Source organism: Mytilus californianus, unplaced genomic scaffold (assembly GCF_021869535.1).
Source record: "Mytilus californianus isolate M0D057914Y unplaced genomic scaffold, xbMytCali1.0.p SCAF_29, whole genome shotgun sequence".
Taxonomy (NCBI): domain Eukaryota; kingdom Metazoa; phylum Mollusca; class Bivalvia; order Mytilida; family Mytilidae; genus Mytilus; species Mytilus californianus.
In genome coordinates this window covers 519774-541550 of record NW_026262678.1, presented here as the reverse complement: position 1 = coordinate 541550, position 21777 = coordinate 519774, and the positions used below count along the sequence as shown (strand labels likewise).

Here is a 21777-nt window from a genome sequence, read left to right as displayed (position 1 = left end):
TATAATATTTTAATCCTGGTATGTATGATGAGTTTTTGTCATATCGTGACCTTCCATAGTTGACCTTACATTATGCGTTCAGTCATTCTAGAAAGCCGTACGGTGACCTATCTTTGCCTAAATCCGCTTCATTTGGACTTTGTTGGATAGCTGTTTCATTTGCAATCATACAACATCTCCTAATAATGGCTCATAAAGATAACTATGTTTGTTGTCTTAACCGTTACAAAGTTTAATATACACGATGCATTTTATTTCATTAATATTACCTCTCATTTGTTGCTTAGTATGTTTGTACATGGCGTAACCAGTGTAAAAGATTGTTGTAGAATTAAATTATAGATCTTTATCATTCATATACGAAAACAAATATCGATACATATTGCGTCCGAAGCGCTATCCGTTGGATTTACATTAATAAGGAAAGATTTAACCCACACATTTGAAATCAAGGAATGATAATGTCTTAATACATAGAATCGTTTTGAGCTATATTGTCAAAATGGATGGGGAAAAGAATAGCAAAATTCCTTATTATCAATTATTTCAATTTATCACCGGATAATTTTAGAATATATCTATGTTTATACTTTCGAGGATTTTATTTAATATTTTAATTTGATAGATGGTGTTTAAAACAATGTTATCTTAGTGTCATATGAAACGACATTGTTGTGATAATAATGTTAAGGAAATTATTGAACCAATATATGCATATAAACGTAACTATGTCTTTCATGTACGTTTTGTTTACATTTATTACAAACCAATAACGTGTAATCGACAGCAAATATTTCATTCAGTAATTGTTGAACACCAATAATTTTTAGATTTGTTACTGAAGTTTACCAGTAAGGGACCTTGATAAACACTCAACACAAAATGTTGGAGCAAGTGGAATTTAAATGAGTTGATATAGCGATATTTATTTTTTTTTTTATTTTCCATGCGTTACCATTCGATAATTCATCTCTTCCATGACAGCTGTTAAATGATTTGGTGTATTAAGTCATTCTTTCAGAATCAAATAACACAATTAACCTTCCAGTGCATATTTGTTAAACAAAAAATTTAATCGCGGTTTTCCCTCGCTTTTACGTTATGTGGTTGCACGAGTTCTACGAGAGATCTGGAGGTTAAGGTCACTGCATACGACGAATCTTTCGACGAATTAAAGTACGTGAAAAACAATAATTCAATAGCAGAACATTACTGAAGATGTTGATAAGAGAAAAAGATTTTCATTTACACATAAGTCCATGTAAACTTGCTTTATAGACATTTATGATACATGTATAAAACATGTTTTTTTTATTTGAAGTTATTTTCATATGACTCTCACAAAATATAATATTTAATGTAAATTGATGACCTGAACTTATTAAATCCAATTATGATTTCCTTGAAAGCATCGTTCAAACTATATGCTTTTATCACGAACATGCAATGATCTGGTAATCAGATTTTCCCAATATATATATATATATATATACATGTAATTTGTAATGTCAGCTACTTGACATAATATAAATCCTTTCTGAATTTGTTCAATGTACTCACTCGATTCTATATTGGTTTTCATCAGATATTTTACACTTTCAATATGCAGAAGATCTGATCGATATATTTACTTTTTACTTATTACAAACGAATTAGCTGACGTCTGTGTTGGATGCAAATGTGCACATTTGAACCAATGCTTTGGGAATAAGTTTTTGTTTTAAATCTGGCAGCTGAGTTAATTCAAACAACTGTATTTGCTTGTCTTGTTTAGTTTTCCTTCTACGGTATATGTGTTTAAATTGAAAAAGAATGTACCTTTCAATACTGATTCGATTAAATCAACAATATCTTGTCTGTCAATTGAAAACGATGCCTGTTTCAGTCGATCTACCCTTTTAAGGGCTGATTCTTTTGACGTCTTAGAATCTCTCCATGATATCAGCCCTTCAAAAGCTTGTCGGTGAATATCTTTATTATAATTTCCTTCTATTAACTGCATTTGATTATGTTTCATGTCTAAATGAAGAAGCAGTTTTTTCCAATCTGAACCCAATTCATGTGCTATTTTGTTTAAAACTCTGTCAGTTAACATCACTGAAAAAAAGTTCTATTATACATTTTTTGGAAATTTGACAGTAGTCAACAAAAATTGAAGAAAAATGATAAAAAAACGTAAATATACAAATGTACAAACCAAATCAAATCCCCCTCAAAGTTAAAAAAAAAAATATTGGAAAAACAGAAAGGAAAACAAAATTGCTATGTATGTGTTACTATATCATTCTGGAACTATATTGTTTGATATACATTAATATAGTTTCAGCTGAATATTATACTAGTCTAGAGTCTGTATACCGTTTAATAGGAACAGATTTGTTCATAAATATTTTGAGCTAACGTTTGCATTCACATTTCTATCGTATTACTTACATTGCGCACGATCAGAGGTATTACAGGATGAATATTTACATCGTAGTTCAACATGAAGCTCTGCAGTTCAAAACAGAAAAAGAAAAGTTGCAGTTATCAAGTGTTAAATTAAACTCAATCCAAACATTTACAAATATGTTTTTTATTAAATGTGTCAACTCTTTACAGCAGGTTTTTGAATATTATTTTATAGAAACTGATCTGTTTAATTAATGTCATTATAGTTTTACCAAAATGGGCTCTAGTATTATTTCTTAATTCCATATTTCCTCAGCATTGTTGTATTCGAAATCTATAGTTTACCTATATCAAATTGTTTGTTTATCTGTCCATGATTGTATTTATCTCCTACATGTATATATTTATACATGTATGCATTTTTTTCTGATATAGTTCCAAAATGTTTGCCAAGGTAGAAATCGGTTGTATATGACAATGACTTATACTCTTCCTGTAATATATGTGCTACATCTAGGTTTATTTGAATTACTTTGTAGATTAGATACATGTTTGCTTTGAATTACGGAAGACTTAAATAGCATAATTATTTCAAAAGGAAGACAAAACGAGTCGAAAGGGGTAACTATCTATTTGATTCTACGAAACATGAATTAAGTTCTAAAATATAACTTCTTCTTCCGTTAACACCCATATATCACAACCACAGATAATATTCATAATAATAAATAACAAAAAAGAGTAAAGTGCAATACCACACGACAGAGCCGAGGGCTGGTTTAATGACAACCATTTAATAATATTTATCATTTACAGATAACGAATCATTTCGATAATGTCATATATATATATATATATATAGATTGCCTAACAATGTAATTTTAACACACTATTTAGTATGTAAATATAAGAATGTTTAAAATATTTACAAAATGATGAAAATAAACGCAATATTTCGCTAGACTAACTAGCTTTATCAAGCGTGCATCTATCCAGGTGAAATCGGATGTAGATGATAAGAAACTTTTGGAGCTCAATGTATATGTTGCACTTGAATTTAGCTGCCTTGAAAATAATACATAATTTGGATGAAGTTCAAGATTTTTACAAAATTGGTAGTTGAAGTTAGCAACGTCCATTGGCCAATATTACAGGATAAAAAGGACGATGCTGTGTACTAAATTATTCTTTATCTTTCCTGTATCTTTTCTCATCTTTTTCGTTAAGACCATCAGATTCTAAAGTGTAGAGTTGGTGGATCCAAAAATTTTCTCTTCTCCTTCTCGCCGTGGTGTCCCACTCGGTGTTGACTTCTATGATTTGGAAGGTAACATTATCAAAAGAATGTTTCGTTGAACGAAGATGTCTTGTGAGAGGACAGTTTTTTTTGGTTTTGTACCATGAACGATGGTTATTGAGCCGAATATTAAATTTGTCCATTGTTTCTCCCACATACTGAATGCCACATGTGTCACATGTTAATATATAAATTGAGTTCTCCGTTTTACAGTTGGAATTTGAGTAGATGGTATAATTTTGTTTAGTAACGGAGCTGATGAAAGAACTGATTGTATTGGCAGCTTTACAACACAAGCAGTTCCTTCGACCACATTGTTTGTAGCAACCGGGAGATGGAGTAGGCTGCCTTGCTAATACAGATGTCACTAATTTGTCACGGATGTTTTTAGGTCTTCTGAAGGCCATAACTGGTGGTGAGGAAAATACTTTTTTAAGATTTGAATCATTTTCTATAATTTTCCAATGCTTCTGAACAATGGAAGACACATTTTTAAAATCAGGATGGTAAGTGAGTACAAGGGGTGTTCTGTTAGCTGCTTTATTCTTATCTTTGTACTCTAGAAGTTCTTGGCGACTAGTTTTGTTTGCTCTTTCGAAAGCGCTATCAATGATGTTGTTATTGTATCCTCGAACAACTAGATGTTTACGTAGTTGTCCAAGTCTAGCATTTTGCGTATTTTCAGTAGAGCATATTCTCTTGATTCGCAATGCCTGGCTGAACGGGATGCCACGGGAGTAGTGTTTAGGATGGCAACTTTTAGGAGAAAGGAATTGATGTTTGTCCGTTTGTTTGGTATGAAGGTCCGTTATAATGGTTCCGTTCTTGATGTAACTCGTAGTGTCGAGGAAGTTTAATTTCTCCATAGATGATTCATATGTAAATTTTATTGAATGGTGGAAAGAGTTACAGTGTCCTAGAAATTCATTAAGATGTTCTTGTGAATCTGTCCATTTGAAATCAATATCGTCAATGAATCGGAACCATGATAAGGGCTGGTATGGAGCACTAGCCAAGAGGCGTTTTTCAAGTTGGCCCATAAATATGTTGGCATATGACGGGGCCATTTTTGTGCCCATACTAGTACCGTCTATCTGGAGATAATGTTTTTCATTGAAAAAGAAGTTGTTGTTCTCTAGCACTAGTTTCAGAAGTGTAACAAGGCACTCAGTTGGAGGATTTTTTTCACTACGAGTGTTCCATACCTCTTCACACGCTGCTATTCCTTCGTCTTGTGGAATGTTGGTATATAAAGAAGACACGTCCATGGATGCAAGTATAGTATTGCTTGGTAGAGTATTGAGGCTTTCCATTTTCTTTAGATAATCAGTCGTATCTTGGATGTAAGAGGGTAGTTCTTTCACATGAGGTCTTAGATGATGGTCTACAAATTCTGATATCTTTTCAGTTGGATGACTACTTGCTGAAACAATTGGTCGACCTGGATTGCCCGTTTCATGTATTTTAGGCAACACATAGAATCTTCCGGCCTTTGCTTCGTTCTCAAGAGGTCGGAGATAATCAAAGGTGTCATTGTCTATATGCTTTTTGTCGAACATCTCTTGAAGGATGGTGTTGATCCTTCGAATAGTATTTAGTGTTGGATCTGTGGTTAATTGTTTATAAAAAATGGAGTTTGAAAGTTGGCGATTTCCCTCTGCTATGTAATCTGTTTTATTCATGACAACCACAGCGCCCCCTTTGTCGGCAGGTTTTATTACAATATCCTCTTGATCTTTTAACGCTTTCAAAGCAATGCTTTCTGACTTGGATAAATTATAATTTCTTGTATTTGTTATACAGGACTTTATATCAGACCTCACATAGTTAATGAATGACTCCAAGTTATCGTTTTTACTCTTAGGTGGTTTCCATGAACTTTTTTTCTTAAATTTTGGGATGGGCGTGACTTCTTCATTGGTGTCAGTATCTGAATCTGTTAATCCAGCTTCTTCAAGGTTTTTCTTGCCCCTATTGTAGAAAAAATCTTTCAAGCGTAAACGTCTAGCGAATTGGTCTAAGTCCTCGTCTAGCTGAAAGTTATTAACATTTGATGGGATAGGACAGAAGTTTAAACATTTACTTAAAAGAGATTCTTCAGCACGTGTAAGTTCTTTAGATGACAAATTTACAACAATGCTTTCAGTTTTTTGTTTCCGTCTTTTGAATTTTCTTCTTCTAGGGACCTTATGGTTTGTTGTATTGATATCATTCATATCCTGATTTTAATAGACAGTGTGAATTTTATCTCTTTGAAATTTATTCCTTTGTTTTTCTTTATGTTTGGATAGTTCAATTTTTTCATTTTTTTCAATATCTGCGAGGCGACGTTTAATTATTGGTAAATCGTCACGTGAAATGTTACTATTGTTGATGATATCTGATATTTCATTTACAATTTGTTTGTAATTTGTGGTTGTAAAAGAAAGTAACAGTTGAAGTAGCTGGATTGAACAGTTACACAGAATTTCATTCCAACGGCTCATGAATCTTTTGGATTTATGTCCCGGTGCCTGGGGACTCATTTTGATGTTTAAACCTTTTGGTACAGTTCTACGTTGAATATATTTTTTTAAGTTTGATAAATGATGTTCAGTTTGTAGTTTCTTTTTAGTTAAAGATCTTAATTTCTTGAAATGCAGTGCGCTATCCATGTTGTAAAGATAGCGATAGATTTGAATGGATTACACAAACATTTGTGAAATGCGTGCTACTGAAGATAATAATATAAGTGCCTATAAATAGCAGCACATGACATACAAATCTATGGGAGTGTGGATTAATCAGTACAGAGATAAATTCAATTACACAAATAAATTATAGATTGCCTAACAATGTAATTTTAACACACTATTTAGTATGTAAATATAAGAATGTTTAAAATATTTACAAAATGATGAAAATAAACGCAATATTTCGCTAGACTAACTAGCTTTATCAAGCGTGCATCTATCCAGGTGAAATCGGATGTAGATGATAAGAAACTTTTGCAGCTCAATGTATATGTTGCACTTGAATTTAGCTGCCTTGAAAATAATACATAATTTGGATGAAGTTCAAGATTTTTACAAAATTGGTAGTTGAAGTTAGCAACGTCCATTGGCTAATATTACAGGATAAAAAGGACGATGCTGTGTACTAAATTATTCTTTATCTTTCCTGTATCTTTTCTCATCTTTTTCGTTAAGACCATCAGATTCTAAAGTGTAGAGTTGGTGCATCCAAAAATTTTCTCTTCTCCTTCTCGCCGTGGTGTCCCACTCGGTGTTGACTTCTATGATTTGGAAGGTAACATTATCAAAAGAATGTTTCGTTGAACGAAGATGTCTTGTGAGAGGACAGTTTTTGTTGGTTTTGTACCATGAACGATGGTTATTGAGCCGAATATTAAATTTGTCCATTGTTTCTCCCACATACTGAATGCCACATGTGTCACATGTTAATATATAAATTGAGTTCTCCGTTTTACAGTTGGAATTTGAGTAGATGGTATAATTTTGTTTAGTAGCGGAGCTGATGAAAGAACTGCTTCTATTGGCAGCTTTACAACACAAGCAGTTCCTTCGACCACATTGTTTGTAGCAACCGGGAGATGGAGTAGGCTGCCTTGCTAATACAGATGTCACTAATTTGTCACGGATGTTTTTAGGTCTTCTGAAGGCCATGACTGGTGGTGAGGAAAATACTTTTTTAAGATTTGAATCATTTTCTATAATTTTCCAATGCTTCTGAACAATGGAAGACACATTTTTAAAATCAGGATGGTAAGTGAGTACAAGGGGTGTTCTGTTAGCTGCTTTATTCTTATCTTTGTACTCTAGAAGTTCTTGGCGACTAGTTGTGTTTGCTCTTTCGAAAGCGCTATCAATGATGTTGTTATTGTATCCTCGAACAACTAGATGTTTACGTAGTTGTCCAAGTCTAGCATTTTGCGTATTTTCAGTAGAGCATATTCTCTTGATTTGCAATGCCTGGCTGAATGGGATGCCACGGGAGTAGTGTTTAGGATGGCAACTTTTAGGAGAAAGGAATTGATGTTTGTCCGTTTGTTTGGTATGAAGGTCCGTTATAATGGTTCCGTTCTTGATGTAACTCGTAGTGTCGAGGAAGTTTATTTTCTCCATAGATGATTCATATGTAAATTTTATTGAATGGTGGAAAGAGTTACAGTGTCCTAGAAATTCATTAAGATGTTTTTGTGAATCTGTCCATTTGAAATCAATTTCGTCAATGAATCGGAACCATGATAAGGGCTGGTATGGAGCACTAGCCAAGAGGCGTTTTTCAAGTTGGCCAATAAATATGTTGGCATATGACGGGGCCATTTTTGTGACCATACTAGTACCGTCTATCTGGAGATAATGTTTTTCATTGAAAGAGAAGTTGTTGTTCTCTAGCACTAGTTTCAGAAGTGTAACAAGGCACTCAGTTGGAGGATTTTTTTCACTACGAGTGTTCCATACCTCTTCACACGCTGCTATTCCTTCGTCTTGTGGAATGTTGGTATATAAAGAAGACACATCCATGGATGCAAGTATAGTATTGCTTGGTAGAGGATTGAGGTTTTCCATTTTCTTTAGATAATCAGTCGTATCTTGGATGTAAGAGGGTAGTTCTTTCACATGAGGTCTTAGATGATGGTCTACAAATTCTGATATCTTTTCAGTTGGATGACTACTTGCTGAAACAATTGGTCGACATGGATTGCCCGTTTTATGTATTTTAGGCAACATATAGAATCTTCCGGCCTTTGCTTCGTTCTCAAGAGGTCGGAGATAATCAAAGGTGTCATTGTCTATATGCTTTTTGTCGAACATCTCTTGAAGGATGGTGTTGATCCTTCGAATAGTATTTAGTGTTGGATCTGTGGTTAATTGTTTATAAAAAATGGAGTTTGAAAGTTGGCGATTTCCCTCTGCTATGTAATCTGTTTTATTTATGACAACCACAGCGCCCCCTTTGTCGGCAGGTTTTATTACGATATCCTCTTGATCTTTTAACGCTTTCAAAGCAATGCTTTCTGACTTGGATAAATTATAATTTCTTGTATTTGTTATACAGGACTTTATATCAGACCTCACATAGTTAATGAATGACTCCAAGTTATCATTTTTACTCTTAGGTGGTTTCCATGAACTTTTTTTCTTAAATTTTGGGATGGGCGTGACTTCTTCATTGGTGTCAGTATCTGAATCTGTTAATCCAGCTTCTTCAAGGTTTTTCTTGCCCCTATTGTAGAAAAATTTTCAAGCGTAAACGTCTAGCGAATTGGTCTAAGTCCTCGTCTAGCTGAAAGTTATTTACATTTGATAGGATAGGACAGAAGTTTAAACATTTACTTAAAAGAGATTCTTCAGCACGTGTAGGTTCTTTAGATGACAAATTTACAACAATGCTTTCAGTTTTTTGTTTCCGTCTTTTGAATTTTCTTTTTCTAGGGACCTTATGGTTTGTTGTATTGATATCATTCATATCCTGATTTAAATAGACAGTGTGAATTTTATCTCTTTGAAATTTATTCCTTTGTTTTTCTTTATGTTTGGATAGTTCAATTTTTTCAATTTTTTCAATATCTGCGAGGCGACGTTTAATTATTGGTAAATCGTCACGTGAAATGTTACTATTGTTGATGATATCTGATATTTCATTTACAATTTGTTTGTAATTTGTGGTTGTAAAAGAAAGTAACAGTTGAAGTAGCTGGATTGAACAGTTAAACAGAATTTCATTCCAACGGCTCATGAATCTTTTGGATTTATGTCCCGGTGCCTGGGGACTCACTTTGATGTTTAAACCTTTTGGTACAGTTCTACTTTGAATATATTTTTTTAAGTTTGATAAATGATGTTCAGTTTGTAGTTTTTTTTTAGTTAAAGATCTTAATTTCTTGAAATGCAGTGCGCTATCCATGTTGTAAAGATAGCGATAGATTTGAATGGATTACACAAACATTTGTGAAATGCGTGCTACTGAAGATAATAATATAAGTGCCTATAAATAGCAGCACATGACATACAAATCTATGGGAATGTGGATTAATCAGTACAGAGATTAATTCAATTACACAAATAAAATTATAGATTGCCTAACAATGTAATTTTAACACACTATTTAGTATGTAAATATAAGAATGTTTAAAATATTTACAAAATGATGAAAATAAACGCAATGTTTCGCTAGACTAACTAGCTTTATCAAGCGTGCATCTATCCAGGTGAAATCGGATGTAGATGATAAGAAACTTTTGCAGCTCAATGTATATGTTGCACTTGAATTTAGCTGCCTTGAAAATAATACATAATTTGGATGAAGTTCAAGATTTTTACAAAATTGGTAGTTGAAGTTAGCAACGTCCATTGGCCAATATTACAGGATAAAAAGGACGATGCTGTGTACTAAATTATTCTTTATCTTTCCTGTATCTTTTCTCATCTTTTTCGTTAAGACCATCAGGTTCTAAAGTGTGGAGTTGGTGGATCCAAAAATTTTCTATTAACATGTGACACATGTGGCATTCAGTATGTGGGAGAAACAATGGACACATTTAATATTCGGCTCAATAACCATCGTTCATGGTACAAAACCAACAAAAACTGTCCTCTCAAAAGACATCTTCGTTCAACGAAAAATTCTTTTGATAATGTAACCTTCCAAATCATAGAAGTCAACACCGAGTGGGACACCACGGCGAGAAGGAGAAGAGAAAATTTTTGGATCCACCAACTCCACACTTTAGAACCTGATGGTCTTAACGAAAAAGATGAGAAAAGATACAGGAAAGATAAAGAATAATTTAGTACACAGCATCGTCCTTTTTATCCTGTAATATTGGCCAATGGACGTTGCTAACTTCAACTACCAATTTTGTAAAAATCTTGAACTTCATCCAAATTATGTATTATTTTCAAGGCAGCGAAATTCAAGTGCAACATATACATTGAGCTGCAAAAGTTTCTTATCATCTACATCCGATTTCACCTGGATAGATGCACGTTTGATAAAGCTAGTTGAGTAGCGGAATATTGCGTTTATTTTCATCATTTTGTAAATATTTTAAACATTCTTATATTTACATACTAAATAGTGTGTTAAAATAACATTGTAAGGCAATCTATATATATATATATAAAGTGCCTAGAAAATCAACCTAACAATGTTAGAGTAGATTTGATTCTTTACTTCCTCCCCAAGCGGGGCTGGAACCTGTACTTTTCACTTCATACTTCTACGGCAACACCGCCTAGCATTGCGCAGACGCCTTATCCCCTCCTCTAACTATAGCTGATATTGTTAAAATAATTGACACCGAAGAAGGCTATTTGTTAAGCCGAATTATTTGTCAACACGATTTATTAACAACATCTTCGTATAATACCATCTTATATTAGTATCGTTGTGCAAATCTGTAGACTTATATAATTTTTTTCCTTATCTGCACAGTATCGTCTATTCTAGACGATCCGGTACATAGTAAATTTGCTGGTTGGTCCTTTTTATAGACTTCTATATATATATATTTCAATAAGCACAAACATTTGTAAGACCAATCAATCTCTTAATGCATGATACAAAATATCAAATAGGATTGATATAAACATTAACGTGACCTTTCGAGTAGACCCTGTCGAGCCGAATGATTTAACCACCATATCACACAAAACACTTAATCCTAAAACGCCATCTATGGGCAGACAATTCAGAAGAAAATAATTTCATTCTAATTCATAAACTCAACTGAGTGAAATTATATTTCTTCTTCCGTTAACACCCATATATCACAACCACAGATAATACTCATTCTTATAAATAACAAAAAAGAGTAAAGTGCAATACCACACGACAGAGGCGAGGGCCGAAAACACAAAGAACGGGAAAAATTTTTGGTGTTCTATATCATGCAATAAAAGTCTGTAATTAATGCGACAAAAACTATAAACCTAAGTTGTTTGACACGTTAAGCAGATCATCTAAGGAATCCTTCACGTAACCATTTTTGGCCGTTTCGGAACGCCATCTACCGTGTCTCTTAAAAAGACGATCTGGTAAACCTAAATTAGCACAAGCACTAGTTCCTCCAGACCTTAAACTGTGCAACCCATATCGCTTAATGTCATGAACAAATGGTTTGAAAACTTCAATAAAGAGCTCGCGCTTCCTAGAGTATGATAATGGTGCATTCTCTTTACGTTAAACATAAACATCTTTACATTTGGTCAAATTACGAAAAATATACTCAACAGAATCGCCAGAATTATCAGCCCACTGCAAATATAATTCCATATTTTTTACTGGACGCTTATTCGTAATTTGTACGAGCAATTAGTACTGAATTGCCATCTCTGTATACGTCTGTTTTGCTTTGTTGAATGAAAATTGACATATAACATTCTAAAATAACTATATCACTTCTTCGAATATTAAGCAACTCGGAAACTCTTAAAAAACCTGCAAAAGCAGTGATACACTCACAAATATTCCGCTGATTATACAAATTGCCAAAAGAAAACATAGCATCATACATTTTATGCAGCAATTTTACCGAAATAGGTTCCTTTTTATTCGTAGGAGTAGCCAAGCTACGCTTCGCACCTTCTAGAACGTTAATTACTAAAGACGAATCTGTTGGTGAACATGGTGCGCCAATAAAAGAATGTATCCACTTTAAAGAGTAAAATGATGGAACAACTGGACTAACAGTATTGCTCGACTGTGTCAAGGCAGCTAAATATATAGCAACGTAAAAAGCTTTTGCTGGTAGAATATCACCATTTTCAATTCCGTTTGATGCAGCCTAATTTTTCCATCGTAAAAAACTTTGATAATATCCTTTTGTAGTAGAAACTGCTCGAGATTCCGAAAGTAATCATGGAAGTAAATTCACTTTGCTTACTAGCGAAACAGGTAGATTCTGCAATTCTTCGGCAAAACCCTGCAAAAATATATTTGTTATTGAAAGGAGACATTAATAATGCAAACTATATAAAATTATAACAATCAGCTAAATACCATGCATCTAATTGTCACTGTAACATCCGCAAAATTCATATCAGAATCTCACTGAGATTCAAATACTTGTAACGCTAAAAATCTATAACAAAAGATCAAGAGAGATCTATAATACATACTTACATCAAAGTGATCTAACTGGATGAAAAATCCATCCTTAATGCTAACATGCGAAAAGTCAAATCAACATTGCCAAATATGGCCTTCCCACTCTTACCAGCTATATAAGCATTTTTGTAAGTAGGAAGATCTATAAAATTTGTCACCTCAGAAATGAAACCATCACAATAAGGACAAAGCATTGGCCAATAACTGGCAGAGGGTCAGTAAGGTAAAATTAAAGTACCAACAGCTTTACACTGCCGCATATACATTAATACGCGTGGGATAAAAAAAACAGGTGGAACGAACAACCCGTTGATCCCTCGCCAGTCAACCGAGAAATCGTCAACACCTGATGAATTCACATTTCAAAATCTGGAATAAAATAATATCAATTTAAAATTGTCATCAGAAGCAAACCAATCAACCTCATTAAGTCCCCAAAGAGATTCAACTATCTGAAATACAAATTCAGAAATAGACCAATCATCTGAATCAACAATCCGACTAAGATAATCTGCTCTCTCATTCTCAGCACGTGGAACCCAAACCATGTCAATATTAACATTGTGCTTAATACATGTGCTAAAAATGTCTAAAGCTAACTTTTGCAATACTGATTTTGTGCTCCCTTTACTTACAATATTAACAACATTTTGGTTGTCGGTAAACCATCTTGTATACTTGCCAGCTAAAAAGTTTATCAACGACAAAAATACATTTTTCACTGCAGTTAACTCCTTCTATGTGAAACTTGTAGAAACCTCAGATTCTAACCACGTACCGTGAGCAATATCATATGGGTTTTCCACAATATAACCACCGTATCCCGTATTGCTTGCATCACTATACACAATAGTCTGCCAAGAAACATCAGACTTAAAAGGTTTAACATTGGCTTCATGTAAATTAAACCTCCGAAAATTAATTTGATCAATACTGTCTACAGATGAATGTATTTATCTTACCTCCTATACATTTCTAGGAATATGATTGGTTAAAAGCGTCCGCGTGGAGACCGTGTATATTCCACATTAGGTTAGTAGGGAGGCGGAGCTTATTTCAAACACGGTTAGTAGTGGTGTTACATCCCTTTATAAAAACAAAACGGTACTGAGAAAAATTCTTTAAGGTTTCAACAGACGAAAACATTGATGATGACGATTGAAATAAATTCATAAAACACATTTAAACCTAACAAGTTGTTATTGGTAGCATCTGTTTTTGTATGATCAATGGAAGTAGTTTTTTTAAAGCTAACGGTATTGAAGACTTGCTCATTTTGATAGGTCACTAATCTAAATTACACGTTAAGATAGTCGGTAAGATAAATTTGTTACATAGTCTGCTAGTGACGTTATACGGTATATATGGGGTCAGTAAATTCCATATGGGGATTCGAGCTTCGCTCTCACCCCATATGGAATTTACTGACCCCATATATACCGTATTAGGTCACTAGCACACTATGTAACTAATAATAACTGTTCCATGAATGAACACTATTTATATCAATAGACAAATGTTTTGTCATGAAATATACTATATTGCCTATAACTGGAGACGTAGATATAATCTGTCCTACCAAAGAAGCTACCTTCCTTACAAATACTTTTCCGTTTTTGGCTAAACACAAATGAAATGGTATTCACAATTTTAGAATGTACGTCATACTTAAACATATATGAATTGGTTTTAATGTAATGTGTTGCAATAGGCATATCTTCAAACTTTACACTCTGCTTCCATAAATGTCTGTTAATTTCTCTCAAATCTAATATAAAACGTCTTTTGATGTTTGACTGAACAGAAACAGTTAAAGGATTCACAACAAAGGGAATATCTGACGTCTCTACAATTAAACCTCTAGCTAATAAATCAGTTATGGCCGATCTAACAAAATCTGCATTATTCAAAGCGGATAAATTATTTGACAAACACATCGATATTGGATTTGAATAGAAAGGTAAAATATAACATCTATAATAGTATCTATAATAAATTTAGGCGCACCAATATCTATTCAAATTGAATGTTTCTGTTAAGTCTACCCTTAACAATAATATCAGGTTGACCTAGTTCATATTCAAAATAATCATTGGTAAAATTATAATCAATATAATTATCTATAGGTAAAAGTTCAAGATAATTTAAATACTCATCTTTCAAAAATTCACTGTGGCCTGGTTTGGGTTGCTGGTTTACTACTGTTAACGTGCGGACAGCTGGAACGGTAGTATGTGTAGGACGCACAAGAGTAGCACTGCCCCCTCTGCATCTTTCCAGCGTTGAAACCTTGCTGAAGGGGAATTCCGTTGAACCAAGGGACTGAGGCCCACGAAAAGGCTGCGGAACGAAGTTTGGAGCTTGTCCTAATAGCGACTGGTTGCTGGCCTTAGATTTGGAACTAGTTCCCTTATCCTGCTTAGCCTTCATTTTCTTCTTACGGACAGCTCTATCATCAGTTCGAATAATTTAAGCTTCATCCTCGGAATCACTTGCATTAGGATTGCTGTCATATTGCCTTGCGGTATCCCAACCTCCTTCAGAGGTGTCAGCTATCTTAATAAGTTTGTTGCGATGCTTCATCTTGTCAATGGTAGAGGATAACAAATCACGGGCATAATCCACTTTCCCATTGTCTATGGCCCACAAAGTCTGAACAAGATCCTCGATATTTCCAGTATTGAAGTTGAACTGAATCTTGTTACCTTCATATTTCCATTTATACGTAGCGTCTGTTTTAAGCTTCTTCACCTGGAACTTAATCAACTGGTTAGTACCCTTCAACTCTTCTCTAAGTCCACCAATTTTCTCCGTCACTTTAGCAGCAATAATTGCCTCAATATCTTTACTTTGTTGATTTACAGCAGTTAAAACAGTTCTCAATGAGATATCTGGTTCACCTTCATTTTCCATGATTATATTCAAACGTACTAAATCGACAAACACAGCTAGGTAAATTAACGTGACCTTCCGAGTAGACCCTGTCGAGCCGAATGATTTAACCGCCAAATTACACAAAACACTTAATCCTAAAACGCCATCTATGGGCAGACAATTCAGAAGAAAATAAATTCATTCTAATTCATAAACTCAACCGACTGAAATTATATACACTGTTGATATATAATATTGAATAAAGGTGAAGGTAACGCTAATATATTGTTCATAACTATACGGATTTTGTGTAATTGTTAGTATAGTCGTACTGATAAGGTAAAATTTAGTATATTGCTGTATCGAAAATATCTTGAAATAGTTATTTCAATGTGGCATAATTTGTAATTTGTTCATCTTTTTTTTTATTGTGAAACTTACTACTATTGCAACGAGGATCAAGCCAAGATTCACCAACATCATTTTCAAAGAGTCCAATGCTCATTTCCTTAGATTTTAGATTTCTGTAAATAGAATAAATATGCAGTGCATATTACTCGTACATTGTTATTAAAACTGTTTGTGCTATCATTAATTATGCATAAATATTTAAAAGATGTTCAGGTTTTTGCATTTGAAAAACATATATCAAAACGGGAATATGTAATTTATTTCTTATTTTTTTAAATTTTATTAAATCAGTTGTAATCATTTTTTTCCTTTCCGTTGTGTCAACCAACTGGGGAAGACATTTCAGTAAAAAAAATGATAATGAAGTTTGAGAATACTTATACAATTTGTTTTCCTCCCCTTTATCTTCCATCCATATTAGTTTGATTTAACTAAACAAAACGTAACTATCTGGAATCATTCTTTTAAAACACATAACATTGTCAGTAACATCAACCTTGAACGTTGACATATCGACGCCTCAAACAAAAGGTTTCTTCCCTTCCCGACATATTTCATTTGTAGTAGCATTGCTATTAGGCAAGAGGAACTCTAGTAACTGTCTGGAATATTTTTCAAAACAGAAACTAAACATATGTCTACAGTTAAAGATGTCATAAGAAATGTTTATTGATGTGTATTAAACCAGCGGTATTATTGAGATGTGAATTCGTAAAAAAATTCTAAAGATGTACTCCAAAATGTTTAAAAGGAATCTATGTAATATAACAGTAATATCAAATCTTTCCTTTACAATATTGTATCAATAAAACCGAGCCTTTTTCTACAGAATAAGGGAATTGTATATACAACTTCCTATTTTTGGTCTTAACATATCTTATTTTGTAGAGACCATATTGTTTCTCACAACAAATACACCGACAATGATATCATCAAAATGCTGGACTTTTTTATCGATATCATATTTGTTGGGTTTGGTGTATTGATAATTCGACAGTCAATTTTACAATGGTTATATAATTGTGCATCACTACTGTCCCATTCGCCTTTGAACTCAAATGAAGCAGAATTCGCACAGAACCTTCTAAAAAAGCATCGTGTAGTATGTGTAAATTTCTTTTTCATTGGTGTTAATGATGTCCTGTAATTCAATAACCCCGCTGTCCAATGAATGTTAACATATCATTTATCCCAATGAACTTGATATCAAGGATACTATCAAAATTAGAAGTTCCGCTTCATATAGTGATCTTTTCTTTCTTGCGCAGTTGATAGACTTCAAACTAGAACCTATGACAATTGTGATTAATACAATTTATTATTCCCAATATCCAACTCGTCATTAGTATTATACACTCAGTTCCGTCTTAGGGAGTTAACATATCTCAGTTAATACATTAATATATTAAGCATGTGCACACTATACGAACTTCGTAAACAGGGGTTTGTTCTTTTAATAAAACTGCCCCATCAGAGTTATGAGGAAGAATAACTGACATTGACACTTAATAATCAGGATTTGGATGTGTCAACTCACTATTGACAATGTTTTTGCGGTCTTTCATCTTTAAATACCAGTTAAATCGTCTGATATGTGACTTTACCGACTGGGTGCCATTCCTGATTCCTGATGTGGCGGAATGTGGATTCGCATGGAGGTTGATGCAATGATTCCCAGCATTTTATAAAAGCAAACTTCAGTATAATAGTAAGTCATAGTGACACATTATATCTCTTAGATTGAAATTATTGTGAAATAACACCAGCTAAACCCTACTTAAAATGTGAACTAATTCATAGTTATTTCAAGTAATATATGATTGCTAGGTTAACTTGTTTATGTGTTTCCGTATTACTAACTTACAATTCAACTCAGCTTTGTTTTTTTTTGTGCAATGATTTAGGTTCAAATATGGTTTAACCAATTTTGATCATAAACATGAACTTCAAAACGAAATCAAACGTCGTCTGTTTGCAATATTTTGATAAACACATTCTTGAAATTGTCGCTTAATAACCTAGATAAATAGTGATTTCAATCTTTCATGCAATGGTCAGATAATTGATATATATATTTCTCTTATTCTTACACAATTTATCCTTTTCCTGACCTGTTGATTATTTTCATTGAATCAACGTGTGGTTCGTTAAATCTCAGTTTGTCATTGGTCAAAATTCGATAAGACGTCCAATTTTCTTGGTTTCCTCCGAAAAAAGGCTGCCATGCCTGATGACGTCACATAGAATAAACACGTCCTTTTGCAGATCATTTGAAAGAGAACGATTAAGATTGTCTGCATATAGTCTAAATACCATAAGAGAAATAGATTCCACCACCAAATCTCGTGCAATACGATATTTATCCACTCTCGACAGTTAAATTTTAATTTTTTTTAAATCTCGGCGAGCTTCGCGTTTTCAATTTGAAAATTTAACTGTCTCGAGTAAATAAATATCGTATCACACTTGATGCAGTGTAGAATCTATATCGTATACACCCACTAATAATAATGATTGCTATAAAGAATTTCTGAACTCACAGCTTCTGGAGATATTCCAATTCGTTTTCATATTCTGTTTTCTCTTTCTCCAAAGTTTTAATCTTGTTGCTCTGTTCATTAATTCTATAGAGAAAAATAAACAAAAAGATAACAATATATTGAGAAAAAAGTTACCTTGATTTTAATGATCGACTGAAATGAAAAAACTAAAATTTTTGAGACGTGTATGACGATACCTCTTGTTTAACATATTGAAAATGATGACTCACAAATATACAAAAATGTAATCAATGTTTTTATTTTCTTCATTGCAACCGATAATGTTTAAGACATCCATGCCAAACCCCAGGTAAATCATGGAAATAAAAAAAAAACAATCAACCAATCCAAATATCATATAATTTTAACAAATCAATACATACTTTAGTAATAACTAAACCGGATCATGTGTTGCCTTGAAACTGATGATAACATATTTTTGTCAATAGTGGAACCCTTCGTGTAGAATATTCAGTGATGCTGTATTAGTAACAATAACACACGGAAACTTGTTACTATATATTACACACCTATATCTATCAGTAATCAATATTCGGATAAAAAATTTATAAATTTTGGTGTTCCACAGAGCTCAATACTTGGTCACATGTTGTTTGTTTTGTACATAAATGACGTTCCACTATGTATTTAAAACTGCTAAACAGACTTGTATGCAGATGACACAACTATGCATACATCAGGAAAAAGTATTGATGATATGCAATTAAAGTACAAGATGATCTACAATGTGTTGAAACATGGTGTCATGAAAATAATATGTTCATAAATTCTGATAAAACTAAATGTACGGTTATAGGTATAAGACCAAGGCTGTGTTTCCATCAAACAGAACCGACTCTAACTATTGAGAATAATATTTTTCAAAAATCGTCAATTGAAAAACTTTTAGGTGTTAAAATTTACTCTTATCTGTCATGGACAGGCCATGTTAATTACTTATGTTCATCAATATCATCTCGAATCCATTCAATCCCTAAGATTAAGAAATTTCTAAATATTGATTCTAGAAAATAGTTTTATAATGGTGTTATCTTCCCACTGATAGATTATTGTTGTATCATTTGGAGTGGTTGTGCTAAAAATGAGCTTGTACGAATAATAAAATTGCAGAAAAGGGCTGAAAGACTAATTTTAAAAGCTGATCGACTCTCATCATCATAACCACTGTTTAAACCGCTTAGGTGGATGACAATAGAAAAGAAAAATCTCAATCCATAAATCTGTTTTGATACATAAATGCCTTAAGTATGAAGCCCCTGTATATTTAACTGAAAAATTTAAAGAAATGCCAGAAATAAACCAATATTCTTTGAGGAATATGTCTTACAAACAATTGCAAGCTCCAAAAGCCAAAACAGAGCTGTATAAGAAAGTTTTTATATATTCGGGATCTGTTTTATCATGTTTATTGCATAACTTACCAATATCCCTGAAAAAATCAACTGCAGGTACAAGTGCATTAAAAAAAGATTTAAATAATACATGTTGGATCATTGAGAAGCTGTGTAATTTTATATACATAATAATTTTTCACACACTTACTTAGATTTTAAATATTATTGATGTAATTTAAATGAATCCAATGCTGTATGAATACCCTATTTTTACATGTTTTGAAAATTGTATAGTTCATAACAATTTCTCATTTTTTCTTATGTGTGTGTTTGTTTGATTATTATGTAATTCTTTGTTTTTTATTTTTCAATGTATTTCATGAGGGCCTCAGGCAAGATTAGTTTTGCAACTAACTGTGTAACCCTCTTTAAATAAAGAATTATTATTATCATTATTATTATCTTATTATTATTATTATTAACTGTTATTATCCAAACACTAAAATATTCACCTTAATTTTTCAACTGATAACCTATTGCTAAGTAAGAACAAGCCGTCCAGTATTGTTTAATCATATGCATGAACACTTCATGTACGTATATATTATTGCGGGCTAGATATGTATTATACCACTGTGAACATGATTTTTTTTCGAAGCGATCAAGTGTTCAACTGTCTACACACGTCATTTGTAGGTGAGACGATGTGAAGGTTTAATCACTAGGTTTATATACAGAATGAACATAACTTCAAAAGGAAATAGGAATATACTGATCTGAAACGGTTTTATGTATTTCATTGCTATTTCATCAGTATATAAAAACTTCAACATTGCAAATTTTGTTAGAAAAGTGGAAACTAGTCCGTATGTATCAATATGGTTGTGATTAATTTATAGAAAAAGATATATATCAAAATCAATTATCATGAATGACATAACATGTCTCATATATCTTGGTCAAATGTATTGGTAACATTCTTGGAACAATGTTTCCCGTATGAATTCGGATAGAAGCTAGAACACATGATCTATATCACAGCGATCGTACACGTAAAACTCAACACCTTATTTATCCGTATGTGTATTTTAAGAATGTTAAATACACGGTACATGTGTAGTATGCTTACATATTCAGCAACGTTTTGTGTTCTTCCTTAGCTTTGTGTAGCTGTTCTTGCAGATGATGTTCAATCTTTTTTAATCTGAATTAGATTTGAAAAAAAAGTACTATATATGAATAACATACAGGTTTATCGTAACGAATAAGCTGGTTGTCAACAGAATATTTAATAAGAAATTTGATAATTATAGTTTTACTTTTTATGTCATGTCGAGGCCTTTTACAGCTTACCATATGGTATTGTTTTAACTAATTGTTGATTGCTGTACGGTGACCCGCCTTTGTTTACATCATCATGTCTTTTGGTCTAAATATGTCGCATTGACAAATATTACTGCATATTCTTATCTACATTTTACAAATGGTTCATGTTTACTATTCTTTTTAAAATATAAAAAATATGATGTATTTTAGCTCTCTTTTTGTTAAATACCAATACATTTCATTGTGAGAATACAAACAAGAAAGCATATTTAAAATTATAAATGTTAATTTTTCATTAGTTGTTTTCATATTTGATAGACTGAAATGCTCGTCGGATGATATCAAATCTAAACAAATATAGCGTTACAACAAGTTCATATCAATTATTTGATAAACCAATAAATTAATGGAGTTCGATAAAGGAACGAAATACATGTAAGGACCTTTGTTTTTACTTTAAAACAACAAT

The 21777-nt window shown here is 32.8% G+C and overlaps 1 protein-coding gene across 1 annotated transcript in view; it reads right to left on the bottom strand.

The window, feature by feature from the left end:
• LOC127732852 (uncharacterized) overlaps positions 1 to 21777 on the bottom strand; it is a 36769-nt gene that overhangs the window by 3232 nt on the left and 11760 nt on the right. The window contains exons 5-9 of the mRNA XM_052242036.1: positions 21112 to 21186; positions 18628 to 18711; positions 16118 to 16200; positions 2434 to 2493; positions 1819 to 2097 (exon numbers count right to left, since the gene is read on the bottom strand). Of these exons, the coding sequence (XP_052097996.1) occupies positions 1819 to 2097; positions 2434 to 2493; positions 16118 to 16200; positions 18628 to 18711; positions 21112 to 21186 (581 nt within the window). The remainder of the gene's footprint in view (positions 1 to 1818; positions 2098 to 2433; positions 2494 to 16117; positions 16201 to 18627; positions 18712 to 21111; positions 21187 to 21777) is intronic.